The sequence below is a fragment of the Cervus canadensis genome, chromosome 4 (assembly GCF_019320065.1).
Source record: "Cervus canadensis isolate Bull #8, Minnesota chromosome 4, ASM1932006v1, whole genome shotgun sequence".
NCBI lineage: Eukaryota > Metazoa > Chordata > Mammalia > Artiodactyla > Cervidae > Cervus > Cervus canadensis.
The window spans coordinates 66844609-66868731 of record NC_057389.1 but is presented as its reverse complement, the minus strand read 5'-3'; the positions used below and the strand labels follow the sequence as shown (position 1 = coordinate 66868731).

Genomic DNA, 24123 nt, shown 5'->3' with positions numbered 1-24123 from the left:
TTTATGACCCAGGATGTGACCTATCCTGGAGAAGGTTCCGTGTGCATTTGAGAAGAAAGTGAAATTCATTGTTTTGGGGTGAAATGTCCTATAGATATCAATTAGGTCTAGCTGGTTCATTGTATCATTTAAAGTTTGTGTTTCCTTCTTAATTTTCTGTTTATTTGATCTATCCATAGGTGTGAGTGGGGTATTAAAGTCTCCCACTATTATTGTGTTACTGTTAATTTCCCCTTTGATACTTGTTAGTGTTGGGGTCCTTTAATGGACCAGAACCTTGTGGTGTGGAGTCGACGATAAGAAAGTGAGAGAGAGAAAGAGAGAGAGAGAGAGACAAAAAAGACCCGGGGACCTAAGCTCTGATGGAGCAAAGGTGCTTTAATGATTTTTCTATGAGTATATATAGGCTGCAGTACAAGAAACTTCTTTCGGGAATGATAGAGATCAGAAAACCAAATGTACAGCAACCGTTACGAAGGGAACAAGGGGTAATGTTAGTCACAAGGTCAGGAGACAATCCATATCTCAAGAAAGGGGAAGGAGATTAAGCTGTTTTGTCCTAAGGAGAATGTTTACTAAAGGAGACTCTTGCTTGCCTCACACAATGACCTCAGTCCCTGGGAGCAGCGTGCTGTTCCACTTGAAGAGGGACAAAGGACTCATGAGAGACAGCATGTAGGAATCCTCCCGTCAAACATTCCCTGACAGTTAGCATTTGCCTTACATATTGGGGTGCTCCTATGTTGGGTGCATATATATTTATAATTGTTATATCTTCTTCTTGGATTGATCCTTTGATCATTATGTAATGTCCTTCTTTGTCTCTTTTCACGGCCTTTATTTGAAAGTCTATTTTATCTGATATGAGTATTACTACTCCTGCTTTCATTTGGTCTCCATTTGCATGAAATATCTTCTTCCAGTCCTTCACTCTCAGTCTGTATGTGTCCCTTGTTTTGAGGTGGGTCTCTTATAGACAGCATATATAAGGGTCTTGTGTTTGTATCCATCCAGCCAGTCTCTGTCTTTTGGTTGGGGCAGTCAACCCATTTACATTTAAGGTAATTATTGATAAGTATGATCCCATTGCCATTTACTTTGTTGCTTTGGGTTCAAGCTTATAAACCTGTCTAGAATGATCCTTTAGCCTTTGTTGAAGAGCTGGTTTGGTGGTGCTGAATTCTCTGAGCTTTTGCTTATCTGTAAAGCTTTTGATTTCTCCTTCATATTTGAATGAAATCCTTGCTGGGTACAGTAATCTGGGTTGTAGGTTTTTCTCTTTCATCACTTTAAGTATGTCCTGCCATTCCCTTCTGGCTTGAAAATTTTCTATTGAAAGATCAGCTGTTATCCTTATGGGAATCCCCATGGGTGTTATTTGTTGCTCTTACCTTGCTGCTTTTAACATTTGTTCCTAGTGTTTGATCTTTGTTAATTTGACTAATATGTGTTTTGGGATGTTTCACCTTGGGTTTATCCTGTTTGGGACTCCCTGGGTTTCTTGGACTTGTGTGACTATTTCCTTCCCCATTTTAGGGAAGTTTTCAACTATTATCTCCTCGAGTATTTCCTCATGGTCTTTCTTTTTGTCTTCTTCTTCTGAGACTCCTATGAGCAAATGTTGGGGCATTTAACATTGTCTCAGAGGTCTCTGAAGTTGTCCTCATTTCTTTTAATTCTTTTTTCCTCTCTGCTTCATTTATTTCCACCTTTCTATCTTCCACCTCACTAATCCTATCTTCCGCCTCCTTTATTCTACAGTTGGTTCCCTTCAGAGTGCTTTTGATCTCATTTGTTGCATTATTCATTATTGACTGACTCTTTTTTATTTTTTCTAGGCCCTTGTTAAACGTTTCTTGCATCTTCTCAATCCTTGTCTCCAGACTATTTATCTGTAACTCCATTTTGTTTTCAAGATTTTGGGTCATTTTTACTATCATTATTCTGAATTATTTTTCAGGTAGACTCCCTATCTCCTCCTCTTTGGTTTGGTTTGGTGGGCTTTTATCATGTTCCTTTACCTGCTGAATATTTATCTGCCAATGAGTAAAGTGTCTCAAAGTACCTTTATAAATGTTCTAATTCATTTTTGTTAATTCAAACTGTACTTGAATACTATTATATTTCATATTTGGATAATGAAACTACAATATACTCTGAATACATATTAACAAGCAAAATAATTTACAAGGAAAAAGACAATTATTTAAAAAAATTATGGCTTGGCAAATTAACACAGAAAATTCAAAAGATAAAAATTTTTATCTTTTTTAACCATTCATGAAGTGAAAGTGAAAGTCTCTCAGTGTGTCTGACTCTTTGTGACCCCATGGACTATACAGCTAAGGAGTTCTCCAGGCCAATATACTCGAATGAGTAGCTTTTCCCTTCTCCAGGGGATCTTCCCAACCCAGGGATCAAACCCAGGTCTCATGCACTACAGGTCAATTCTTTACCAGCTGAGTCACAAGCGAACTCCAAATAAATTTTTGAAAGTGAAAGTCACTCAGTTGTGTCCTATTCTTTGTCACACATACCTTTCATGAGTCGCCTCAAATATACATTATATCACATATCAAAATCAGTCCTGGTCTGAGTCAAGTTCATAAATGATTATCACCATCATAGGATGAACTTTTAGAGAAGCTACTATTATCTGAAATGTAATTATTATCAATTTTTATCATAAATATTTCAACATTAAATTTAAATAGAATAAAAATCAAATTCCTAAGACCAGAAAGCATCCTGAAAAGCTTCTGGAATTAATTAAGTTTGTAATACCTGTGATACAAATGTGATGCTTACCTGCATTTAATATTAGAAAGAAAGCTATAAATAATGAAAGCACTTTGTTTCCCCAAGTTTTCATTCTTTCTTCAATATTTCTATACTTTTAAAGTTTACACTGAATGATGTTATTGTTTTTATTTTCCATAAATTCAAGGTGATTTCTCCTTTTAAAATATACATATGTAAAAGTAAATATTCTATGTAAGACTTATCATGAGAAAATAAAGTATCCCACCAGGACATTTTTGTATTTTTACATGAGCTTTATGTAATGAAATAGATGGAAGAAAGTGAAGTGAAAGCACTCATTTGTGTCCTACTCTTTGCGACCCCATGGACTGTGTTCATGGAATTCTCCAGGCCAGAATACTCGAGTGGGTTGCCATTCCCTTCTCCAGGGGATCTCCCCAACCCAGGGATCAAACCAGGTTCTCCTGCATTGCAGGCAGACTCTTTACCAGCTGAGCGACCAGGGAATACCAATAGAAGTAAATATATTCCCCAAAGTATAATGTAGTGTTATGACTGCTATTCAGCAAATAATTCTGGAAAAATTAGTATTAGGATGTAGTCTACTATCCATTAGATAGTAGATTAGATCTGATAGACAGAATGCTTGAACTATGGACGGAAGTTCATAACATTGAACATGAGGCAGTGACCAAGAGCATTCCCAAGAAAAAGAAAAGCAAATGGGCAAAATGCTTGTCTAAGGAGGCCTTACAAACAGCTGAGGAAAGAAGAGAAGCTAAAGGCAAAGGAGACAAGGAAAGATATACCCATTTGAAAACAGAATTCCAAAGAATAGCAAGGAAAGACAAAAAAGCCTTCCTCAGTGATCAGTGCAAAGAAACAGAGGAAAACAGTGGAATGGGAAAGACTAGAGATCTCTTCAAGAAAATTAGAGATACCAAGGGACTATTTCATGCAAAGATGGCCCTAATAAAGGACAGAAGTGTTATGGACCTAAAAGAAGCAATTAAGAAGAGGTGGCAAGAATACATAGAAGAACTACACAAAAAAGATCTTCATGACCCAGTTAACCACTGTGGTGTGATCACTCACCTAGAGCCAGACATCCTGGAATGAAAAGTTAAGTGGGCCTTACAAAGCCTCAATATGAACAAAGCTAGTGGATGCGAGGGAATTCCAGTTGAGCTATTAAGCAAATACAAACAGATGATGCTGTCAAAGTACTGCACTAAATATGCCAGCAAATTTGGAAAACTCAGCAGTGGCCACAGGACTGGAAAAAGTCAGTTTTCATTCCAATCCCAAAGAAAGGCAATGCCAAAGAATGCTCATACTACCACACAATTGCACTCAGCTTACATGGTAGCAAAGTAGTGCTCAAAATTCTCCAAGCCAGGCTTCAGCAGTACATGAACCCAGAACTTTCAGATGTTCAAGCTGGATTTAGAAAAAGCAGAGGAACCAGAGGTCAAATTGTCAACATCCGTTGGATCATCAAAAAAGTAAGAGCGTTCCAGAAAAGCATCTATTTCAGCTTTATTGACTACACCGAAGCCTTTGACTGTGTGGATCACAACAAACTGTGGAAAATTCTGAAAGAGATGAGAATACCAGACCACCTTTCCTGCCTCCTGAAAAAACTCTAGGTCAAGAAGCAATAGTTAGAACTGAACATGGAACAATAGACTGGTTCCAAATCAGGAAAAGAGTACATCAAAGCTGTATATTGTCACCTTGTTTATTTAACTTCTATGCAGAGTATGTCATGAGAAATGCTGGGCTGGATGAAGCACATGCTGGAATCAAGATTGCCAGGAGAAATATCAATAACCTCAGATATGCCAATGACACTACCCTTATTGCAGAAAGTGAAGAACTAAAGAGCCTTTTGATGAAAGTGAAAGAGGAGAGTGAAAAAGTTGGTCTAAAACAGCATTTAGAAAACTAAAATCATGGCAACTGGTCCCATCATGTCATGTCACATAGATGGGGAAACAATGGAAACAGTGGCTGACTTCATTTTGGGGGTCTCCAAAATCACTGCAGGTGGTGATTGCAGCCATAAATTTAAAAGACGCTTGCTCCTTGGAAGGAAAGTTATAACCAACCTAGACAGTTATGGTTTTTCCAGTAGTCAGGTATGGATGTGAGAGTTGGAATATAAAGAAAGCTGAGTGCCAAATAATTGATGCTTTTGAACTGTGTTATTGGAGAAGATTCTTGAGAGCCCCTTGGACTGCAAGGAGATCTAACCAGTCTATCCTAAAGGAAATCAGTTCTAAATATTCATTGGAAGGACTGGCGCTGAAACTGAAGCTCCAATACTTTGGCTACCTGGTGCACACAACTGACTCATTGTAAAGACATTGATGCTGGGAAAGATTGAAGGCAGAAAGATAAGGGGATCACAGATGAGATGGTTGGATGGCATCACCGACGTGATGGACATGAGTTTGAGTAGGCTCTGGAAGTTGGTGATGGACAGGGAAGCTTGGCGTACTGCAGTCCATGGCGTTGCAAACAGTCGGACACGACCGAGCAACTGAATTGAACTGAACTGAACTATCTGCAGAACTTTATTAGTTTTCAGTAATTGTTCTGAAGGTGAAGTTAAAACTTTCATATTCAATTACCTATTACTGGTGTCATCACAAAAATGTATAATTTTTTTTAAATGAGTGATAAACTTTCCATATCATTAATAGATTTATTATATTAAAATATGGTCTCACTTAAATAACATCTTTAATCCTCAACTACATTAGAAAGTGATTATGTAGATTCTTGTACTTATTGAATTATGTGGTGCTCTATATTAACCCACGGTCATTGACCAAACAAATGCTCAGAGACTTTAGACACAATGAAACAGGAAGCAAGCTTACAAACATTAGAAATAACAGAGAAGCCAATTAGAGAGTATTTGCTGAATACCGAGGTTTACATCAAACTTTGCAATATGTTATTTCACTCAACTTAAAACATAATTTCAAAGAAGATGATTAAATATATGCACACATGTAGTTAAACAAATATAGAGAGCTATAATGTAAAAATCACAGTTAGTAATTAGTAAAGGAGTCATGAATTTATTTATCCTACTAAATTTTTGAAGATGTAGGTATTCTATGTTAAAATTTTATTTTAGACATAAATATGTGTCAATGGCAATAGTGGTAAAAATTATAACACTTATTGAAAAAACTAAGTAAGTGATTTCAAAGAATATTTATTTTGCAAAATAATGACAGTATAAGCAAATCAAAGACATCATCACCCATTTCTTATACACTAGTAAATTCTAACTACTGCCTAAGTCAAAATGTTTATTTGCTAAAGATTTGCATTTAGCTAAGATTTGAGCCAGAAAAAGATAGAATATTATAAACAAAACATATGTATCAAGCAGCATAGTTTTCTGAGAAATCTGTCTGAGTTTGTAGCAGCTTGTTTTTCTCTTATGTTATTTGGGCAAGAGTTTAAATGAGCAGTGCCAAAAGGAAACACTAACAGACCATACATCAAAAGATACCACATAAATTATTTCTGTGTACTGGTCAGTTATAATAAAGAATTAAAAGCTTTTCAAAATCTTGGGTATGAAAAAACTAACAGCCCAATCAAAAAATGAGCAGATCTAAATAGACATTTCTCCAAAGTGAATCTTCCAGGAAAAAGCATCTCTCTTGTTTTAGTTTTCAATGATAGTTATGAAGACTTTTGAGACAGAAGCAAATGTTTTATTTAGCTATGTTCCAGTCTTATAGATTATATAAAAGACTGACAATAACCTATCAATGCATACACAAAAAAGGTTTGTTACTGTAAATGGTACAATGCAACAGGAGCAAGAAAGTGTAATGCAATATTGAGATTCAGAACACCTTGGCTCAGCTTCCAGGGGCCATTCTCAGTCACATTCTCCAGAGAGGATGTACTTCCTCTCCAGAATACAAAGCAGGACACCTGGGAATCCAGATTTACTCAAGGAGGAAGCTGCTCTCTAGTTAAGAATCCAAAACCAGGATGTGTGAGCTGACTCAATAAACAGAAATTAAGTTGGCCTAATGGTAACTATTTAATAACTATGAATGTACATTTTCTCTAGCAATTCTCCAAAACTGGAACTGTCAGACCTGAGTGCAACTTCATTCATACTAGATTTTATGGTTTATTGCAGATTGACCAAGCATCATCACCATGAGTCCAGGTAATCTTGGAGACTAACACAACAAATCAGCCAGATCTATCCTGTACTTACACAAATATTAAGAAGAAAAATGCCTCTATTCTTGGAGAAAGATAAGGATATTTTCCTTTGTCAGAGCTTTCCAGTGAGTAACTTATCTAGACCTGTTTTCATGGCTTTGTTTCTTAGGCTGTATAAGATGGGATTAAGGAAGGGGCAATAAAATATAGAAAGAAGATATAAAATGAGATCAGTGAATGACGTAGACCCTAAAATAGATTTCAAGCATGTAATAAATTCAGTTGAGAGAAAAAGTGCACTAACTGCCGAGTGTGGGAGGCAAGTAGAAGAGGCTTTGACTGCCCTTCTGTAGACAGAATCTTTCTGACAGTAGAGAAGATGTAGATGTATGAGATTATGATGCACATAAAGCAACAGAAATCCAGGACTGCATTAACAAGTATAAGCACAATTTCTGCAGTTATATTCTTTGAGCAAGTAATAACTAACAAATGGGGAACATCACAGAAGATTTGTTGGATCTTGTTGAGCCCACAGTAAAATAAAGAAAATGTTTCTGCTGTGTGCATAACAGATAGCAAGCCACCACTGAACCAGGATAGAACCATCATCTGGACACATGTGCCTCTGTTCATAATAACTTCATAGTGCAGGGGATGGCAAATGGCAACATAGCAGTCAATGGACATGCCTGTGAGGAGAAATCGTTCTGCCACTGCTGAAAAAGGCACCAGAAACACCTGGGTGACACAATTAAGAAAGGTGAAGGAATTCCTGTGGGTCAAAAAGTTGACAACAGTTTTGAGCACAGCAACTGAAGTGAGGTAAATGTCAATAACGGACAAATTTCTTAAGAAGTAATGTGTGGAGGCATGGGTCTAAGGATGCTATTGAACTATGATGTTGGAGAATACTCTTTAGAGTCCCTTGGACAGCAAAGATATCCAACCAGTCCATCCTAAAGGAAATCAGTCCTGAATATTCATTGAAAGGATTGATGCTGAAACTCCAATACTTTTGCCACCTGAGGTGAAGAACTGACTCATTTAAAAAGACCCTGATTCTGGGAAAGATTGAAGGCAGGAGGAGAAGGGGATGACAGAGGACGAGATGGTTGGATGCCATCACCAACTCAATGGACATGAGTTTGAATATGCTCCGGGAGTTGGTGATGGACAGGGAAGCCTGGTGTGCTGCAGTCCATGGGGGTCTCTCTCAAAGAGTCGGACACGACCAAGTGACTGAACTGAACTGAAGGATGTTATAAAAAAAAATGAGGCCATTCCCCATTAGGGCTGCCAGGTAAATTACTATGAAAAACCCAGCTTGTTAAGAACTGAAAAATCCATGGACCAGGAAAACAAAAGATAATAAATTCTGATACTGTGGAGATATTGTTCATTCTTGATGAAATATTCTGCATTAGGAAAAAGTTTGGTTAAAGTGGTCATAAATCCTAAATATAGTCAATATTACCTCAGCATACCTGAAAAATAACAACTCTAAATAAGTGTTCCTATTTAATGATCATCTTTTTAATGACCATGTTGAGTGTGTGTGTGAAAGAGACAGAAGTAAAAAATAATTTCAATGGTATATCTTCTCCATCAATATAAGCCTATATATTAATCATATACTTTATATGTACTTTATGAGATTTTTTTCAGTTTCTCTTCATGTGTCTACAAACTGTTATAATGCTATGCAACTATATAACAAATTGTTTCAGCTTCTCAGCACAATAGGATCCTAATTTACATATGAACAAAAGTAAGAGAAAGATATGGAGTATACAATGATGCCATGTCACAACATATCTATTTGCCTTGTGTTTTTTTTTTTCTTTCAATCAATTGACTGTTAGAAATAATTATTTGCTCCAACTTTTGTCTTAAAAATAAACTCCATAACATAATAGAAATTCTTCTCTCTACTTAAATTTGTTTCCTTTCTACACAACTCCGGGCTTTCCAGGTGGCACCAGTGGTAAAGAATCTGTCTGTCTGCCAATACAGGAGATGCAAGAGATGCAGCTTTGATCCCTGGTTTGGGAAGATCCCCTGGAGTAGGAAATTGCACACCCCACTCCAGTATTCTTGCCTAGAAAATCCCATTGGCAGAGAAACCTGGTGTGCTACACAGTCCATGAAGCCCCAAAGATTTGGACGCAACTGAGCACACACACAACTCTAATCTTTTTTAATATCTTCTAAGATTTTAGATTATTGAATAATGGATTAAATGTCATATCCCAGAATTTCTTCTTTGGGCCTTTTGGGTTTCTCTACATTCTCCCTTAACAGTCTCATATCATTTTGGTTACCGAGTTTTCACCTTTTTAAAGTCAATTCATTTATTTTTAAAATTCATCTACCTAGATGGATGGTAGAAAGTTAGAAACAGATATAAACTCACACATATATTTACTAGGTCATACTTCAATATACTACTACAAACATGGAAATATAAGAAAAGCTAAATTTATGTCTACAAAACTATATTTCCTATCTCTATATTTTAATTGCCAATGTCATTTTTCTCACCCCTGATTTGTATGCTTCCTAGATGTCATGAACTGTTTCCAAATGTTTTGCCTAAGTATAACTCCATTTTAAAATGTAAATTCTGTCTTCTTCTCTACTTGATTTAAAATCTGCCAATCCCTTGGTAGGGAAGATATAGATAAATGAAAGCATAGCTATAGACATAGGCATAGATATAAACATACATGGGTACATATATTTAAAAGCATATAAGTTTATCTCTCTGTCATCTATTTATTAATAGTCTTACCTCAACATATTTCTGGCTTAATTTTTGATGCCATAATTGAGACTATTATCTCTGGCCTGTCTTTCTCACTCAATGATCAACAATTATTTTTTACCCATTTAAGAATTCAATTAATAAAACTGAGTAAAATGGATAAAGAAAAGAGTTAAAAAGTTGGGTGAATAAATTTAGTGTAAAATGCTGAAATTAATTGACATCTCTGATATGCGTGTATCTTTTCTTCAGTGCATGATTTTTATTAAAATACACCTTCGTGTGTTTTCTGATTATGTTGATATATATATATTTTTATTTCCCAGATTGGCTACTGTTATTATATTTTCCCTTAATGTCATCTAATATCTCTTCTACTCTCTGTCAACCTGACTGTCTCTATAGATAGATAGATAGATCTCCTATTTTTATATGTTGAAAAATGTAGATAAATAAAAATTAAATGAATACAAAATATTTGTGATGGGATATTTGGCATGTAATGCATTTCCTCTTATACTTTATTAGAAAAAATTACCTAAAACTAATCATTCCAAAATTATAATTATTTAAGAGTTATGAAATTTAACAAAGTAGAGAAGATATAGTTGAACTATAGTTGAGCTTACATTTTAGAGGCTCAAATGCATAGAATTCCAAACTACTTTTAAAAATCTAAGCTCCATATATGTATTGTATAATTCAAAGCTATGCTTTACATAAGTCAAAACTAAACAAAGCTAATTGATAATTACTATAGTAATTATTTGCTTCCTCCAGTAATATCCAGTACATTTTAGTGGTAATGCATTGCCAAGTTATATATAACTTTTTGATCTCTCACTTCAGCATTTTACTTACTTTGCTAATTTTTTTATTGTGGTTAATTTACCTAGTGTTTTCAACTTATTTTTCATTCATTACAATGAATCAGAATGCTGTTGTGCATTACAAAGAAGTTATGTAAATAAAGAGTTACAAAGACAAATATGTCTTTTGTATATAAGCTCATTTTAGAATATAGATAGATACAGAAGACTTCTCTGTGGCCTATACTTAGCAATTCATGCTTTAGAGATATTAAATTAAGCATTATTACAGAAGAAACTTCCTAACTACAGAATTTAAATAAGACTTTTTTACAGGCTTCTCATATTTTGACTGAAATTATAATCAACAGTCAGAGTGAAAGAAAATAAAACTCACTAAAGTATCTGTTCTATAGAAGGTGAAAGAATACAGCAGGCTTCATGTCATAGTCACTGTTTAAATTATTACTGATGATTCATCCAGATGGACAACATTAACTTTGACTTTCAGATATGTAAATGCTCTTTTCCTTTCCAAGAGGCACTATACTTTCTGTGAGCAAACATATTTGTCAGTGAGTATAGAAAGATTAAGAATGGTGATGATTTTATATCTGCTGCCCATGTCCCAGTGGCTTAAAATTGGAAATGTTCCAAAGAGAGAGGCTGCCACTTTTGTTGAAATTGGCTTATCTGTCCCTTTCAATTACAAGACAAATCTTGGCACTGTCTTATATGAAGAAATTAAGTACCACAACTGACTTTTCCTTACCAATAAGTAACTTCAAAGGCTTCCGTGGTGGCTCAGATGGTAAAGAGTCTGCCTGCAATGTAGGAGACCTGGGTCCCATCCCTGGGTCTGGAAGATCCTCTGGAGAAGAGAATGGCCACTCAGTTCAGCACTCTTGCCTGGAGAATTCCAATGACAGAAGAGCTTGGGGGGCTAAAATTCAAATACTGGCATGCAGTCAAGAGTCCCCATAATCACTAAGTAGGTATTTAAGGATCATATTTATCCTATCACCCATTGAGCTGTTACAGAAAAGAATCTATGTAATTAGCATGTTCCCAGGTATTGGTTATGTCACTCATAGAGTGTGTGTATGCGCTATGTCACTTCAGTAGTGTCCAACTCTTTGAGATCCTATGGACCTTAGTCCATCAGGCTCCTCTGTCCATGATATTCTCCAGGCAAGAATACTGGAGTGGGTAGCCATTCCCTTTTCCAGGGGAGCTTCCTGGACCAGGGAACAAACCCGCGTCTTTTACCTCTGCTTCATGGGCAGGTAGGTTCTTTACCACTAGCGCGACTTGGCAAGCCCTGCAGCACAAATATATTTTTATTAGTTTCTTGAAATAGAAAAGCCATATTTGCATTTATAATGGTGAGATGTCAGTCATATTCTCTTCTAAAGAGCTATACTAACAAATACTTGATTCTGTTGAGTGAAACCAATCAATCAATATCATAAAATCAAAGCCTCCAATTTATGCAGGTAATGAAGCACACAGAAAGTGACTTAACAAACTAAACATTAGTTTACTTATACTTTGGTAAAAAGAGCATAATAAGTTAGCTGTAATTTAAATAGTGTTCATTTGTGATAGATTTTCATGTATACAAATTCCTTAAGACAAAAGTGTAATACAAACATTCATATTGTGATACCTAAGTAAATTTCAGATCCAAATGCTGAAAAAAATGTTACATTTTTTATGAAACCCTGGTAGCTCAGATGGTAAAGCGTTTGCCTGCAATGCAGAGACCCAGGTTCGATTCCTGGGTTGGAAAGATCCTCTGGAGAAGGAAATGGCAACCCACTCCAGTACTCTTGCCTGGAAAATTCCATGGATGGAGGAGCCTGGTAGGCTACAGTACTGCTGCTGCTGCTGCCAAGTCACTTCAGTCGTGTCCGACTCTGTGTGATCCCATAGACGTCAGCCCACCAGGCTCCCCCATCTCTGGGATTCTCCAGGCAAGAACATGGGGTTGTAAAGAGTCGGCCACGACTTAGTGACTTCACTTCACTTCAGCAAATAAGTTAAATATTTTAGCAGTGTCATCACTACTAGGCTGCCATACAAGAAATGCAAAACAGTTTTTCAAGTTGAAATAAAAGGACACTATTTAGTAATATGAGAACATATGACTATATAAATTTACAGGTAAATGTAAACATATAAACATATTCTGCATAATACTGTAATGGTTATGTGAATCATTATTAGCTGTAGTATAAATACTAGAAGACAAAAGTATTAAATAAAGTTATAGCTGTAGTAATTAATTAATAAGTACACAATATAGAAATATGACTGGTAACATTAAAAAATGAAATATTTTAGCAGGCAGTAAATATGCTGAGCTTAAAGTTAAGCTGTTGTCAATTCAGAATAGACTGTTATGACTTCTGATTCAAGACGCCAGAGTAGAAGGACATGTGCTCATCTCCTGTGGGAACACTAAAATTGCAACTAGCTGTTGAATAACCATCTACAGAAGGATGCTGGAACACACTAATAAAAGATACCCCACATTCAAAGAGAAAGAAGAAGCTGCAGCAAGATGATAGGAGAGCCGCAGTCACAATAAAATCAAATCCCATACCTGCTGGGTGCGTAACCCACAAACTGGAGAACAATAATACCAAAGAAGTTCTCCCACTGTTGGGAAGGATCTGAATGCCATGACAGGCTTCCCAGCCTAGGGTTCTGATAAAACAGAATATAGTAAAAATAATGAAAAGAAATGAAGACAGCCTAAGAGACATATGAGACAACAACAGGTGCACTAACATTCACAGTATAGGGGTCCCAGAAGGAGAAGAGAGAGAAAGGACCTGAGAAAATATTTGAATAGATAATAACTGAAAACTTCCTTAACATGGGAAAGGAAATAATCAACCAAGTCCAAGAAGAACAGAGAGTCCTAAGCAGGATAAATCCAAGGAGGAACACACCAAAACACACAGTAATCAAACTAAAAAAGATTCAAGACAAATATAAAATATTAAATGTAACAAGGGAAAAATGACAAATAACATACAGGGGAACTCCCATCAGGCTGCAACAGGAGCAAAAGAGGCAGGAAACAACTTTTGAAAGAAGGACATAGCCCAAGGACACAACAAAAACCAACTAAAGTCAAATGAGACCAAGATGGCAGACAAGACTAGACCTCAATCCTCAATCAACAAGTGAAATGACACACTCAGAGGTGCCATGACAGTTCCGCAGCATTGTTAAAAGACCAAGGAGAGGGAGGTGGCCCAAATCCTTAAAATCTCCACCCCTTCTCAAAAATAGCTGGAATAATCTTCCCACTCATTCAGTTCAGTTCACTTCAGTCCACCAGTTGTGTCCAACTCTCTGCAAACCCATGGACTGCAGCTTGCCAGACTTCCCTGTCCATCACCAACTCCCAGCGGTTACTCAAACTTATGTCCATTGAGTCAGTGATGCTATCAAAACATCTCATCTGTCATCCCTTTCTCCTCCCACCTTCAGTCTTTCCAAGCATCAGGGTCTTTTCCAATGAGTCAGCTCTTCCCATCAGGTGGCCAAAGTAATGGAGTTTCAGCTTCAGCATTAGGCCTTCCAATGAATATTCAGGACTGATTTCCTTCAGGATGGACTGGTTGGATCTCCTTGTTGTCCAAGGGATTCTCAAGAGTCTTCTCCAACACCACAGTTAACAAGCATCAATTCTTTGGTGCTCAGCTTTCTTTATAGTCCAACTCTCACATCCATACATGACTGCTGGAAAACCATAGCTTTGACTAGACAGACCTTTGTTGGCAAAGTAATGTCTCTGCTTTTTCGTATGCTGCCTAAGCTGGTCATAACTTGGTCATTCCAAGGAGCAAGCGTCTTTTAATTTCATGGCTGCAGTCACCACCTGCAGTGTTTTGGAACCCCCCAAAATAAAGCCAGGCACTGTTTCCATTGTTTCCCCAACTATTTGCCATAAAGAGATGACACCAGATGCCATAATCTTAGTTTTCTGAATGTTGAGCTTTAAGCCAACCTTTTCCACTCTCTTCTTTCACTTTCATCAAGAGGCTCTTTAGTTCTTCTTCACTTTCTGTCATAAGGCTGATGTCATCTGAATATCTGGGGTTATTGATATTTCTCTCAGCAATCTTGATTCCAGCCTGTGCTTCATCTAGCCTAGCATTTCTCATGATGTACTCTGCATAGAAGCTAAATAAGTAGGGTCACAATATACAGCCTTGACATACCCCTTTCCTGATTTGGAACCAGTCCATTGTTCCATGTTCAGTTCTAACTGTTGCTTCTTGACCTGCATACAGATTTCACAGGAGGCAGGTCAGATGGTCTGGTATTCCCGACTCTCGAAGAATTTTCCACAGTTTGTGGTGACCCACACTGTCAAAGGATTTGGTGTAGTCAATAAAGCGGAAGTAGATGCTTTTCTGGAACTCTGGTTTTTTCTATGATTCATTGGACGTTGGCAATTTAATCTCTGGTTCCTCTGCCTTTTCTAAGTCCAGCTTGAACATCTGGAAGTTCTCAGTTCAAGTACTGTTGAAGTCTGGCTTGGAGAATTTTGACCATTACTTTGCTAGAGTGTGAAATGAGTGCATTTTTGCGGTAGTGTGAACATTTCTTTAAGATTGCCTTTCTTTGGGGTTGGAATGAAAACTGACCTTTTCCAGTCCTGTGACCACTGCTGTTTTCCAAATTTGCTGTAGTTTGTGCGGCAGTTTGACAGCATCATCTTTTAGGATTTGAAATAGCTCAACTGGAATTCCATCACCTCCACTAGCTTTTTTCCTAGGGATGCTTCCTAAGGCCCATTTGATTTCACATTTAGGATGTCTGGCTCTAGGTGAGTGATCACACCACAGTGGTTAACTGGTTCATTAAGATCTTTTTTGTATAGTTCTTCTGTGTATTCTTGCCACCTCTTCTTAATATCTTCTGCTTCTTTTAGGTTCATACCATTTCTGTCTTTTATTGGGGCCATCTTTGCATGAAATGTTCCCTTGGTATCTCTAATTTTTTTGAAGAGATCTCTAGTCTTTCCCATTCTATTGTTTTCCTCTATTTCTTTGCATTGATGACTGAGGAAGGCTTTCTTATCTCTCCTTGCTATTCTTTGGAATTCTGCATTCAAATGGGTATATCTCTCCTTTTCTCCTTTGCCTTTAGCTTTTCCTCTTTTCACAGCTATTTGTAAGACCTCCTCAGACAAGCATTTTCCCTTTTTTTCATTTATCTTTTTGAGGATGGTCTTGATCACTGCCTCCTGTACAATGTCATGAACTTCCAGCCATATTTCTTCAGGCATTATGTCTATCAGATCTAATCCTTTGAATCTATTTGTCACTTCTACTGTATAATCGTTAGGGATTTGATTTAGGTCATACTTGAATGGTCTAGTGGTTTTTCCCTAATTTCTTCAGTTTAATTTTGAATTTGGCAATAAGGAGTCATGATCTGAGCCACCATATGCTTCCGTTCTTGTTTTTGCTGACTGTATAGAGCTTCTCTGTCTTTGGCTGCAAAGAATATAATCAATCTGATTTCTGTATTGACCATCTGGTGATGTCCATGTGTAGAGTCCTCTCTTGTGTTGTTGGAAGAATATGTTTGATATGACCAGTGCTTCTCTTGACAAAACTCTATTAGCTTTCACCCTGCTTCATTCTGTACTCCAAGGCTAAATTTGCCTGTTACTCCAGGTGTTCTTGACTTCCTACTTTTGCATTCCAGTCCCCTATAATGAAAAGTACATCTTTTTTGAATGCTAGTTCTAGAAGATCTTGTAGGTCTTCAAAGAACCATTCAAGTTCAACTTCTTCAGCATTACTGGTTGGGTCATAGACTTGGATTATTGTGATATTGAATGATTTGCCTTGGAAATGAACAGATCATTCTGTTGTTTTTGAGACTGCATCCAAGTACTGCATTTTGGACTCTTGTTGACTATGATGGCTACTCTATTTCTTCTGAGGTATTCTTGCCCACAATATTAGATATAATGGTCATCTGAGTTCAATTCACCCATTCCAGTCCATTTTGGTTCACTGATTCCTAAAATGTTGATGTTCACTCTTGCCATCTTCTATTTGACTACTTCCAATCCTTTGTGACACCATGGACTACACAGACTAAGGACTTCTCCAGGCTACAATACTGATTGGATTTCCTTTCAGTCCAAGGGACTCTCAAAAGTTTTCTCCAACACCACAGTCAAAAGCATCAATTCTTCAGCACTTTGCTTTCTTTATAGTCTAACTCTCACATCCATACCTGACTACTGGAAAAATCGTAGTTTTGACTAGATGGACTTTGTTGGCAAAGTAATGTCTCTTCTTTTTAGTATGCTGTCTAGGTTTTCATAGCTTTTCCTCCAAGTAGCAAGCATCTTTTAATTTCATGGCTGCAGTAACCATCTGCAGTGATTTTGGTGCCCCCAAAATAAAGTCTCTCGTTGTTTCCATTGTCTCCCCAATTTGCCATGAAGTGATGTAACAGGATGCCACGATCTAAAGGCTGAGTTTTTGAAATGCTGTTTTAAGCCAACTTTTTCACTCTCCTCTTTCACTTTCATCAAGAGGCTCTTTAGTTCTTCTAAAGGTCCTACGTATGCTCTGCTGCAGGGCACTGTGACCCAAGCCTCTGCCAGAGACTCCTGGACACTCACAGGCAAGTCTGGGTCAGTCTCTTGTGGGATCACTTCTCCTTTCCTCTGGGTCCTGGTGTGCACAAGGTTTTGTTTGTGCCCTCCAAGAGTCTGTTTACCAAGTCCTGTGTAAGTTATGGTGGCTTTATGGTGGGTTTAATGGTGACCTCCTTGAAGAGGGCTTATGCCATATCCAGGTCTGCTGCACCCAGAGTCCCTGTCCCTGTGTTAGGCCACTCTTGACCCTTACCTCTGCAGGAGACACTCAGACGCAGCTCTGGCTCAGTCTTTGTGGGGTCTCTGGGTCCTGGTGTGCACAAGGTTTGTTTGAGCCCTTGAGCATCTCTGGAGGGAATGGGGTTTCATTCTAAACATGATTTCACCCCTTCTACTGTCTTTCTGGGACTTCTCATTTACCCTTGGACATGGGGTATCTTTTTTTGGTGGGATCAAACATTTCTCCTGTCAACCATTGTACAGCAGCAAGTTGTAATTTTGGAGTTCTCGCAGAAGAAGATGAACACACGTCCTTCTACTCTGCCATCTTAAGGATACCTCATTAAATTCTTCTCATTCTTGAACCTTTCTGCTTTAGTGTTCTGCTACCAGCCAAAGGAAATTCTTCTCTCAAAGGGCTCCTCACCCTTTGGACAGCCAACAGGATCTCAAATCACCACAAGATCTTTTCAAGGTCAAGTTGTCCATCATTTCAAATTTTGCTGCAGGTTCTTTTCCTTAAACTGCTCTGGATGTCAGAAGTCCTAAACATCAAGGTGTCAGCCAGGCTGTCTTCCTTCTGCAGGTTACAGGGAGAATTCATTTCTTCGCTTTCTCCATCTTCTGGAGTTGCTTACACTTTGTGACTTGTGGCCCCTCCCCCAGAGAGGTGGTTATGTACAAATGAATTGACTAGTCAATGTAGGCTTTGAGTTGGGAAGTGGGTATGATCAAGACTCAGCACACATGCATGCGTGATCAACAAAACTAGAAATTCTTTAGAAGCTTAAAAAAACAAGAAAATGGATTATCCCTTGGAGTTTTCAGAAAATAATATATCCATGTTAACACATTGATTTTAGTCCAGTGAAATACATATAAGATTATTGACTACCAGAAATTTAAGTTTAAAAATGTGCTATTTTCAGTCACTTCTTTTGGTAGAAAAATAAAAATATATATGGAAAAACAAAATGTAAACAAAATTTGTATTTTAATGTTGAAAATTTAAAAAACATTAATGAAATGTTAAAGTGAGTGAAAACACCAGGGTTTCTAAAACTAGATGCAGCATCACTACAAATGCCACAAATATTGAAAAGGTAGCATGATACAGCATAAACTTTATGTCATTTTAATGATAACATTGATGAAATTAACATGTGCCATGTGCTAAGTCGCTTAGTTGTGTCTGATTCTTTGCAAGAGTCCTGGAGTGGGTTGCCATGCTCTCTTCCAGGGAATCTTCCTGACCCAGGACTCAAACCCACGTCTCTTATGTCTCATGCATTGACAGACAGGTTTTTTACCACTAGCACCAACTGGAAAATTGACATTTTTTTGCCAAAAAGGTCATAATAATGATACAATAGAAAACATTACTTTGACCTGCAAAAAATCTTCAGAAGAATTTATGGATCCACATGGCTTCATAAGTGAAATTTTGTGAATATTATTAAGGTTTATTTCCCTTACACAAATTATTTCAGGAAATAGAGGTAAAATAATTCTACCCACCCATTTTATGAGCTCAAAAAGACTTATAATAGTGTTGAAATTATTATAAAATTATGAAATTATATTATAGTATTACTATAATAATAAAGTATAACTTTAACTGAGAAGGCAGGAAGAGAAGGAGATGACAGAGGATGAGATGGTTGAATGGCATCACCAACTCAATGGATATGAGTTTGAGCAAGCTCCAGGAGTTGGTAATGGATAGGGAAGCCTGGCTTGCTGCAGTCCATGAGGTCGCAAAGAGTCAGACAGGACTGAACAACTGAACTAAACTGATAACTGAGAAGAACATTACAAAATCAACAGCCAAAGAACATATTCTTCATAAATATAGATAAAAGAGTTCAAAATATAAGCAAACATGATCATGCTCTCCATTGAAAGGCTAATATATCATAAATTATTGATACATATTCAAGAAAAGTTTATTTAAGTCTTCAGAAAGTCAATCAATTTATTATTTACATGAATAAATGAGAGAAATCATGATCAACTAAATAAATGTACGAAAATAATAAAAGTCAAAGTTATTCACAATAAAACCATAATAGGTACAAATAGAACCTCTCTTAACATTGCAGCTGTTAAGTGTATAGTACACCTTTTGGGGAAAAATAATTTGTTAGCAGGGAAGTCTTTATTTATAGAATACATTTGGCAGGATGTACCTGGCTGTCTAGGATTCCTTATAGCATATAGCACTTTATGTATTTATTGACTAGGACTTCCTGGTAAATGTCATACAAATTAAAAATGATATGTTTATACAGGGCATGTTTCTTTAACCAAACCTTTGTATTCAATACACGTGGTGTGATTACACATATTATACAGAAGTATCATATATTAAATTGAGTTGGAAGGATGCCCTGATATGTACAGTACTTCTCTGAAAAACTTCATTGAAAAGCTTAGAGTTCACCAGGAGACTCAGAGGTCGAAAACACTCAGATATTTTTGTGTTTGAAATTTTACATAAACTTGGTACTAAATGAGATCTCTGGGCTTTCTAAGTGTAATTTGACAATTCAGTAATTTGTCTTATCTCAGTTGAAGCTCAAAATTATACCATGGAAGACTAGAAAGGTAAACTTATGAAATAAGAGAAGAAAGAAAAATTAAGGTTGATTTAAACTTGATATATATAGAGATGTTAGCAAAATGGAAGGCCAAAAATATATTTCCCCCACAAAGATAGAAAGTTAAAAACAATATAGGGGCTAGAGAAACTTTGAGAACTCTGGAGACCAGCTGAGAAGCTACAGCACACAGGATAATGTAAAATCATGGAAGGATTCAAGCAAAAGTGGTAGGAAAATTCAAAGCATTTGCATGCTTATTTATGATATTCCTCTACCCAAGGAAAGCAGTGAAACTGGGAGGAACCTTGTATATCAAGATTCCTTCTTCTGGACTGAAATAAACAGGGGACTCTACATTCTATGTTTTCCTTGTCTGGAGGCAGCCCAAGAAACTGATTTATGTGCAGCCTCCCTCAGTGTGTTCATGGGCCCTGTGGCAGAGTTTGGAAGCCACTGAAAACAGAGGCAAATACCACAGCAATTTATAGCTACCTGTGGTTCTAGAAACAAATGCTAAGTAGAATGAGAGATCAGAAAAGGTTTCTGAGGTTCCAGAAACTTTAGGTGTGATGAGTGGTGAAGGTCTTCAGTTGCTTAAAGCCAGTATATAGGGATTTCATTCAACTGGTATCCCAGTTGAATGAATACACCTACCAATGCAGGGAACCTGGGGTCCACCCTGGTCCAGGAAGATTTCCCATGCCATGAGGCAACTGAGCCCACACACCACAACTACTGAAGCCCATGTGCCCATTCATTTTTAATAATTTTAATATTAGACACAATTTATATTTTGATATAATTTTTATTTATTAATTTTGTGAAATTTGACAAATTTTTGATATCATTTATTAATTTTGTGAAAGGGCATAAGTTAATGTAACAATACAGTCTATGTCATATAGTTTTTATAAAGTTCAAAAAGATATAAGTACAATTTTTGGAAGAGTTTACAGGACATAGCATTCAATAAATGTAGTTGGAGATTATGCTGCTGTTGCTACAGATAATGATAAATATCAAGATCCTTCTCATGACCTGATGCATGTACATGACATTATATAGTAGTTGAAAGATTCAGTCTTGAGCAAAGCATCTCTAATGGTTTTGCTGGGTTTAATGTGTTTCTTATAGAAATTGTGTTTATAAGTTCTCACTTTTCTAATTTGGGGCACTTTTACTTTTCTTTTAATTGGATTTTTAAAAATATTCTCTGGAGGCTATTGTGCTACTAGAAACCCTGGCCTTAGGGAAGCAGAAATAATGAACTCAGGCTTCCCTTCCTTTTCCAAGTTCTAATAATCTACAGATATATACCAGCACTTCATAGTTGTGAATCATTCATTCCCCAACAAAGTCTTTAAAAATTCACATATCAATACTGTTGCAATCACCAGACTTTGTTTCTTAACTTTCTGAGGCTGTCAGAAGAAGGAAGCGAACTTTTAAGTATGATTCCAATCATAGGCAAAACCCAAATCATGAAGTTACAGAGAAGGAATACCTGGAAACCATGTACTTGAACATTCATAACAATTTTGAGGTATGCTTCAGCAGGTAAGGACAGAATTTACAATATTCTTTTTTAATTGATACTGTTTGCTCACATTGCTTTTGGATTATTTGTTTGTTTTCCCCCAAACTATCATTTCCTCCTGTTCTGTCTCTTCTTTTTGTTTACACAAGCTTAAAGCAAAATTTTGGAATTGATTGAATAAATCTTTATTGTTTCCAATTGAGTTTAAGCAAACTCCAGGAGATGGTGAAGGACAGGAAAACCTGGCGTGCTGCTGTCCATGGGGTTGCAAAGAGTCAACCATGACTTAGTGACTGAACAGCAACAACACCTGAATCTTTAGCTTCTGCCCTGCATCACTATAGCCTTTGAGATTCCCAACAATTGTTCATATTCAAACCAACCATTTATGAGATGACAAGAAAGCCTCTTTCAAGTAATATACTCCACAATTACTTTTTCCTTATTCATCTAATCCATCAATATTTCTTTTTCTTTGCAAGATTATAGGAAAGTAAACTGGTTGCAGTGTTTCATACCAAGCCACTGTATTGACAAATTAAGTTCATACTTATTTAAATACTGAATTTGTGTTACTGTGTTAAGAGTGGTCATTGTTAAGAATCATAGTGCTTTAACTTTAATTTTGGTCTAACTTATTCCTCTTACTCATAAAAAGTGTAACATGCATGAATCATATATTTATCTGTTTCCTCATTATGCAGTAAATAGATAATAATAAAAGTGAGTAAAAGAATAAGCTAATGAACTTTTAGGATCAGATAGCCATCCAGCAAAATCACCTTCTCTCCAACGAGTGTCTTGTTTTCTCTGTGCTTTTGGCCCTTGTTTTCTAGTATGAAGAATACAAAATTATGCTTTCACTGCTTCTCTTAGGAATATTCAAAATTCAAAAGTTTCATTTTTCTACTCCCTCTTGGCTGAGTATTTGCTCTGTCTCTCTGAATTCTAAGAAAAATATAATCAGTATTGACAAGTCATTTATTTAAACCTTTCCCTTACTCTTGAAATACCTGTGAATATCTCATTTGCTATAAGATGTGATTCTACATGGAAATTACATAAAGTTGACTTTATAGTGGACGATCTGACAATACAGTGGCTGGAACTTGTAAGTCAAAAGTAATGAACGTATTATGCAATCATGTTTAGTTGTTTATTTTAAAGCACTTTTTCTTCTCAATGATAAGCTAGCTTTGCAACTTTTCCAGCACTCTAAAATGCTTTACATCTGAATGGATTAAGGACACTGTGATGTGTTTATCTCAAAGGACACTCTATACATCTGTTCACAAGACTTGTGAAGAACTAAATTCACTGTTAGGTTCTCTACACTGAGGGGAAACTCACAGGTCTTTCAATAGGATATTTATCACAATCTTATTGTGGAACTAATTCAGCTATTATGAGTGAATTTCACACTTGAACTCTTACATCTGACACAGTTTATCTCGGGAGCTGTTTATACACTGGAAGAATAATTATTTGTTTTTATTGTTTTTCTTCCACAAAAAGAAAATACAGTTAAAATCTATATGTGGATTATTTCCAAGATTTAGATACAAAGACCAATCATAAACTTCTTTTTTTATTATGCCAGGTGGAAATGAGAAATTATGGATCAAAGAAACAAGACCATTGTCACTGAGTTCATTCTTCTAGGATTTCAGAGCAGGAAAGAAGTAGAAATTCTTCTTTTTTCTGCATTCCTGCTTATGTACGTGACGTCTCTGATTGGCAACACCATTATTATCCTTTTGGTGTGTGGTGACTACCGTCTGCACTCACCCATGTACTTCTTTGTAGCCAATCTTTCTTTCCTTGAGGTTGCAATTACCTCCACGGTGGTGCCTAAGATGTTAGCAAACACATTTTCCCTCACCAAAGCAATATCCTTTGCGGGATGTCTTACACAGTCTTTCTTCTACTTTCTGTTGGGATCCACAGAATTCTTCATCTTGGCTGTTATGTCCTTTGATCGATATGTTGCCATCTGCCACCCACTGAGGTATGCCATCATCATGAACAAACAAACATGCATATCATTGCTTCTGGGATCTTACGTAGGTGCATTTTTGTCAATTTTGGCCTCATCAATATTAACTGCCCCTCTGCCCTTTTGTGGGCCAAATGTAATTAATCACTTCTTCTGTGACAGTGCTCCTGTGCTAAAGTTGGTCTGTGCAGATATCTCTCTGGCTGAGCTGGCTGACTTTGTCTCCTCTGCTGTGTTGCTGTTGGGTTCCTTGCTCCTGACAGGAGTGTCTTACACATATATTATTATTACTATCTTTAGAATTCCCTCTGTCCAGGGACGGCAGAAAGCTTTCTCCACCTGTGTTTCACATATCACCGTAGTAACACTTTACTATGGAAGCTCCATCTTCATCTATGTCCGCCCACAAAAGGGTAATGTGATGGATGTTAACAAATTTGCCACAGTGCTAAATACCATTGTGACACCAATGTTGAATCCTTTCATCTACAGTCTTCGAAATGAGAAAGTGAAAGATTCCCTGAGAGATGGTGTCTATAAATATGTGATTATGCTAACAAATCTTTAA

At 36.8% G+C, this 24123-nt stretch overlaps 1 protein-coding gene and 1 pseudogene across 1 annotated transcript; one reads left to right on the top strand and one right to left on the bottom strand.

The window, feature by feature from the left end:
* Positions 1-7012: 7012 nt before the first annotated feature.
* LOC122440876 lies at positions 7013-11176 on the bottom strand (annotated as a pseudogene).
* An 11999-nt stretch (positions 11177-23175) lies between these two features.
* On the top strand, positions 23176-24123 carry LOC122440875 (olfactory receptor 6M1-like). Its single transcript, XM_043467558.1, has one exon. It carries the CDS (start codon positions 23176-23178, stop codon positions 24121-24123), a length of 948 nt encoding a protein of 315 aa, XP_043323493.1.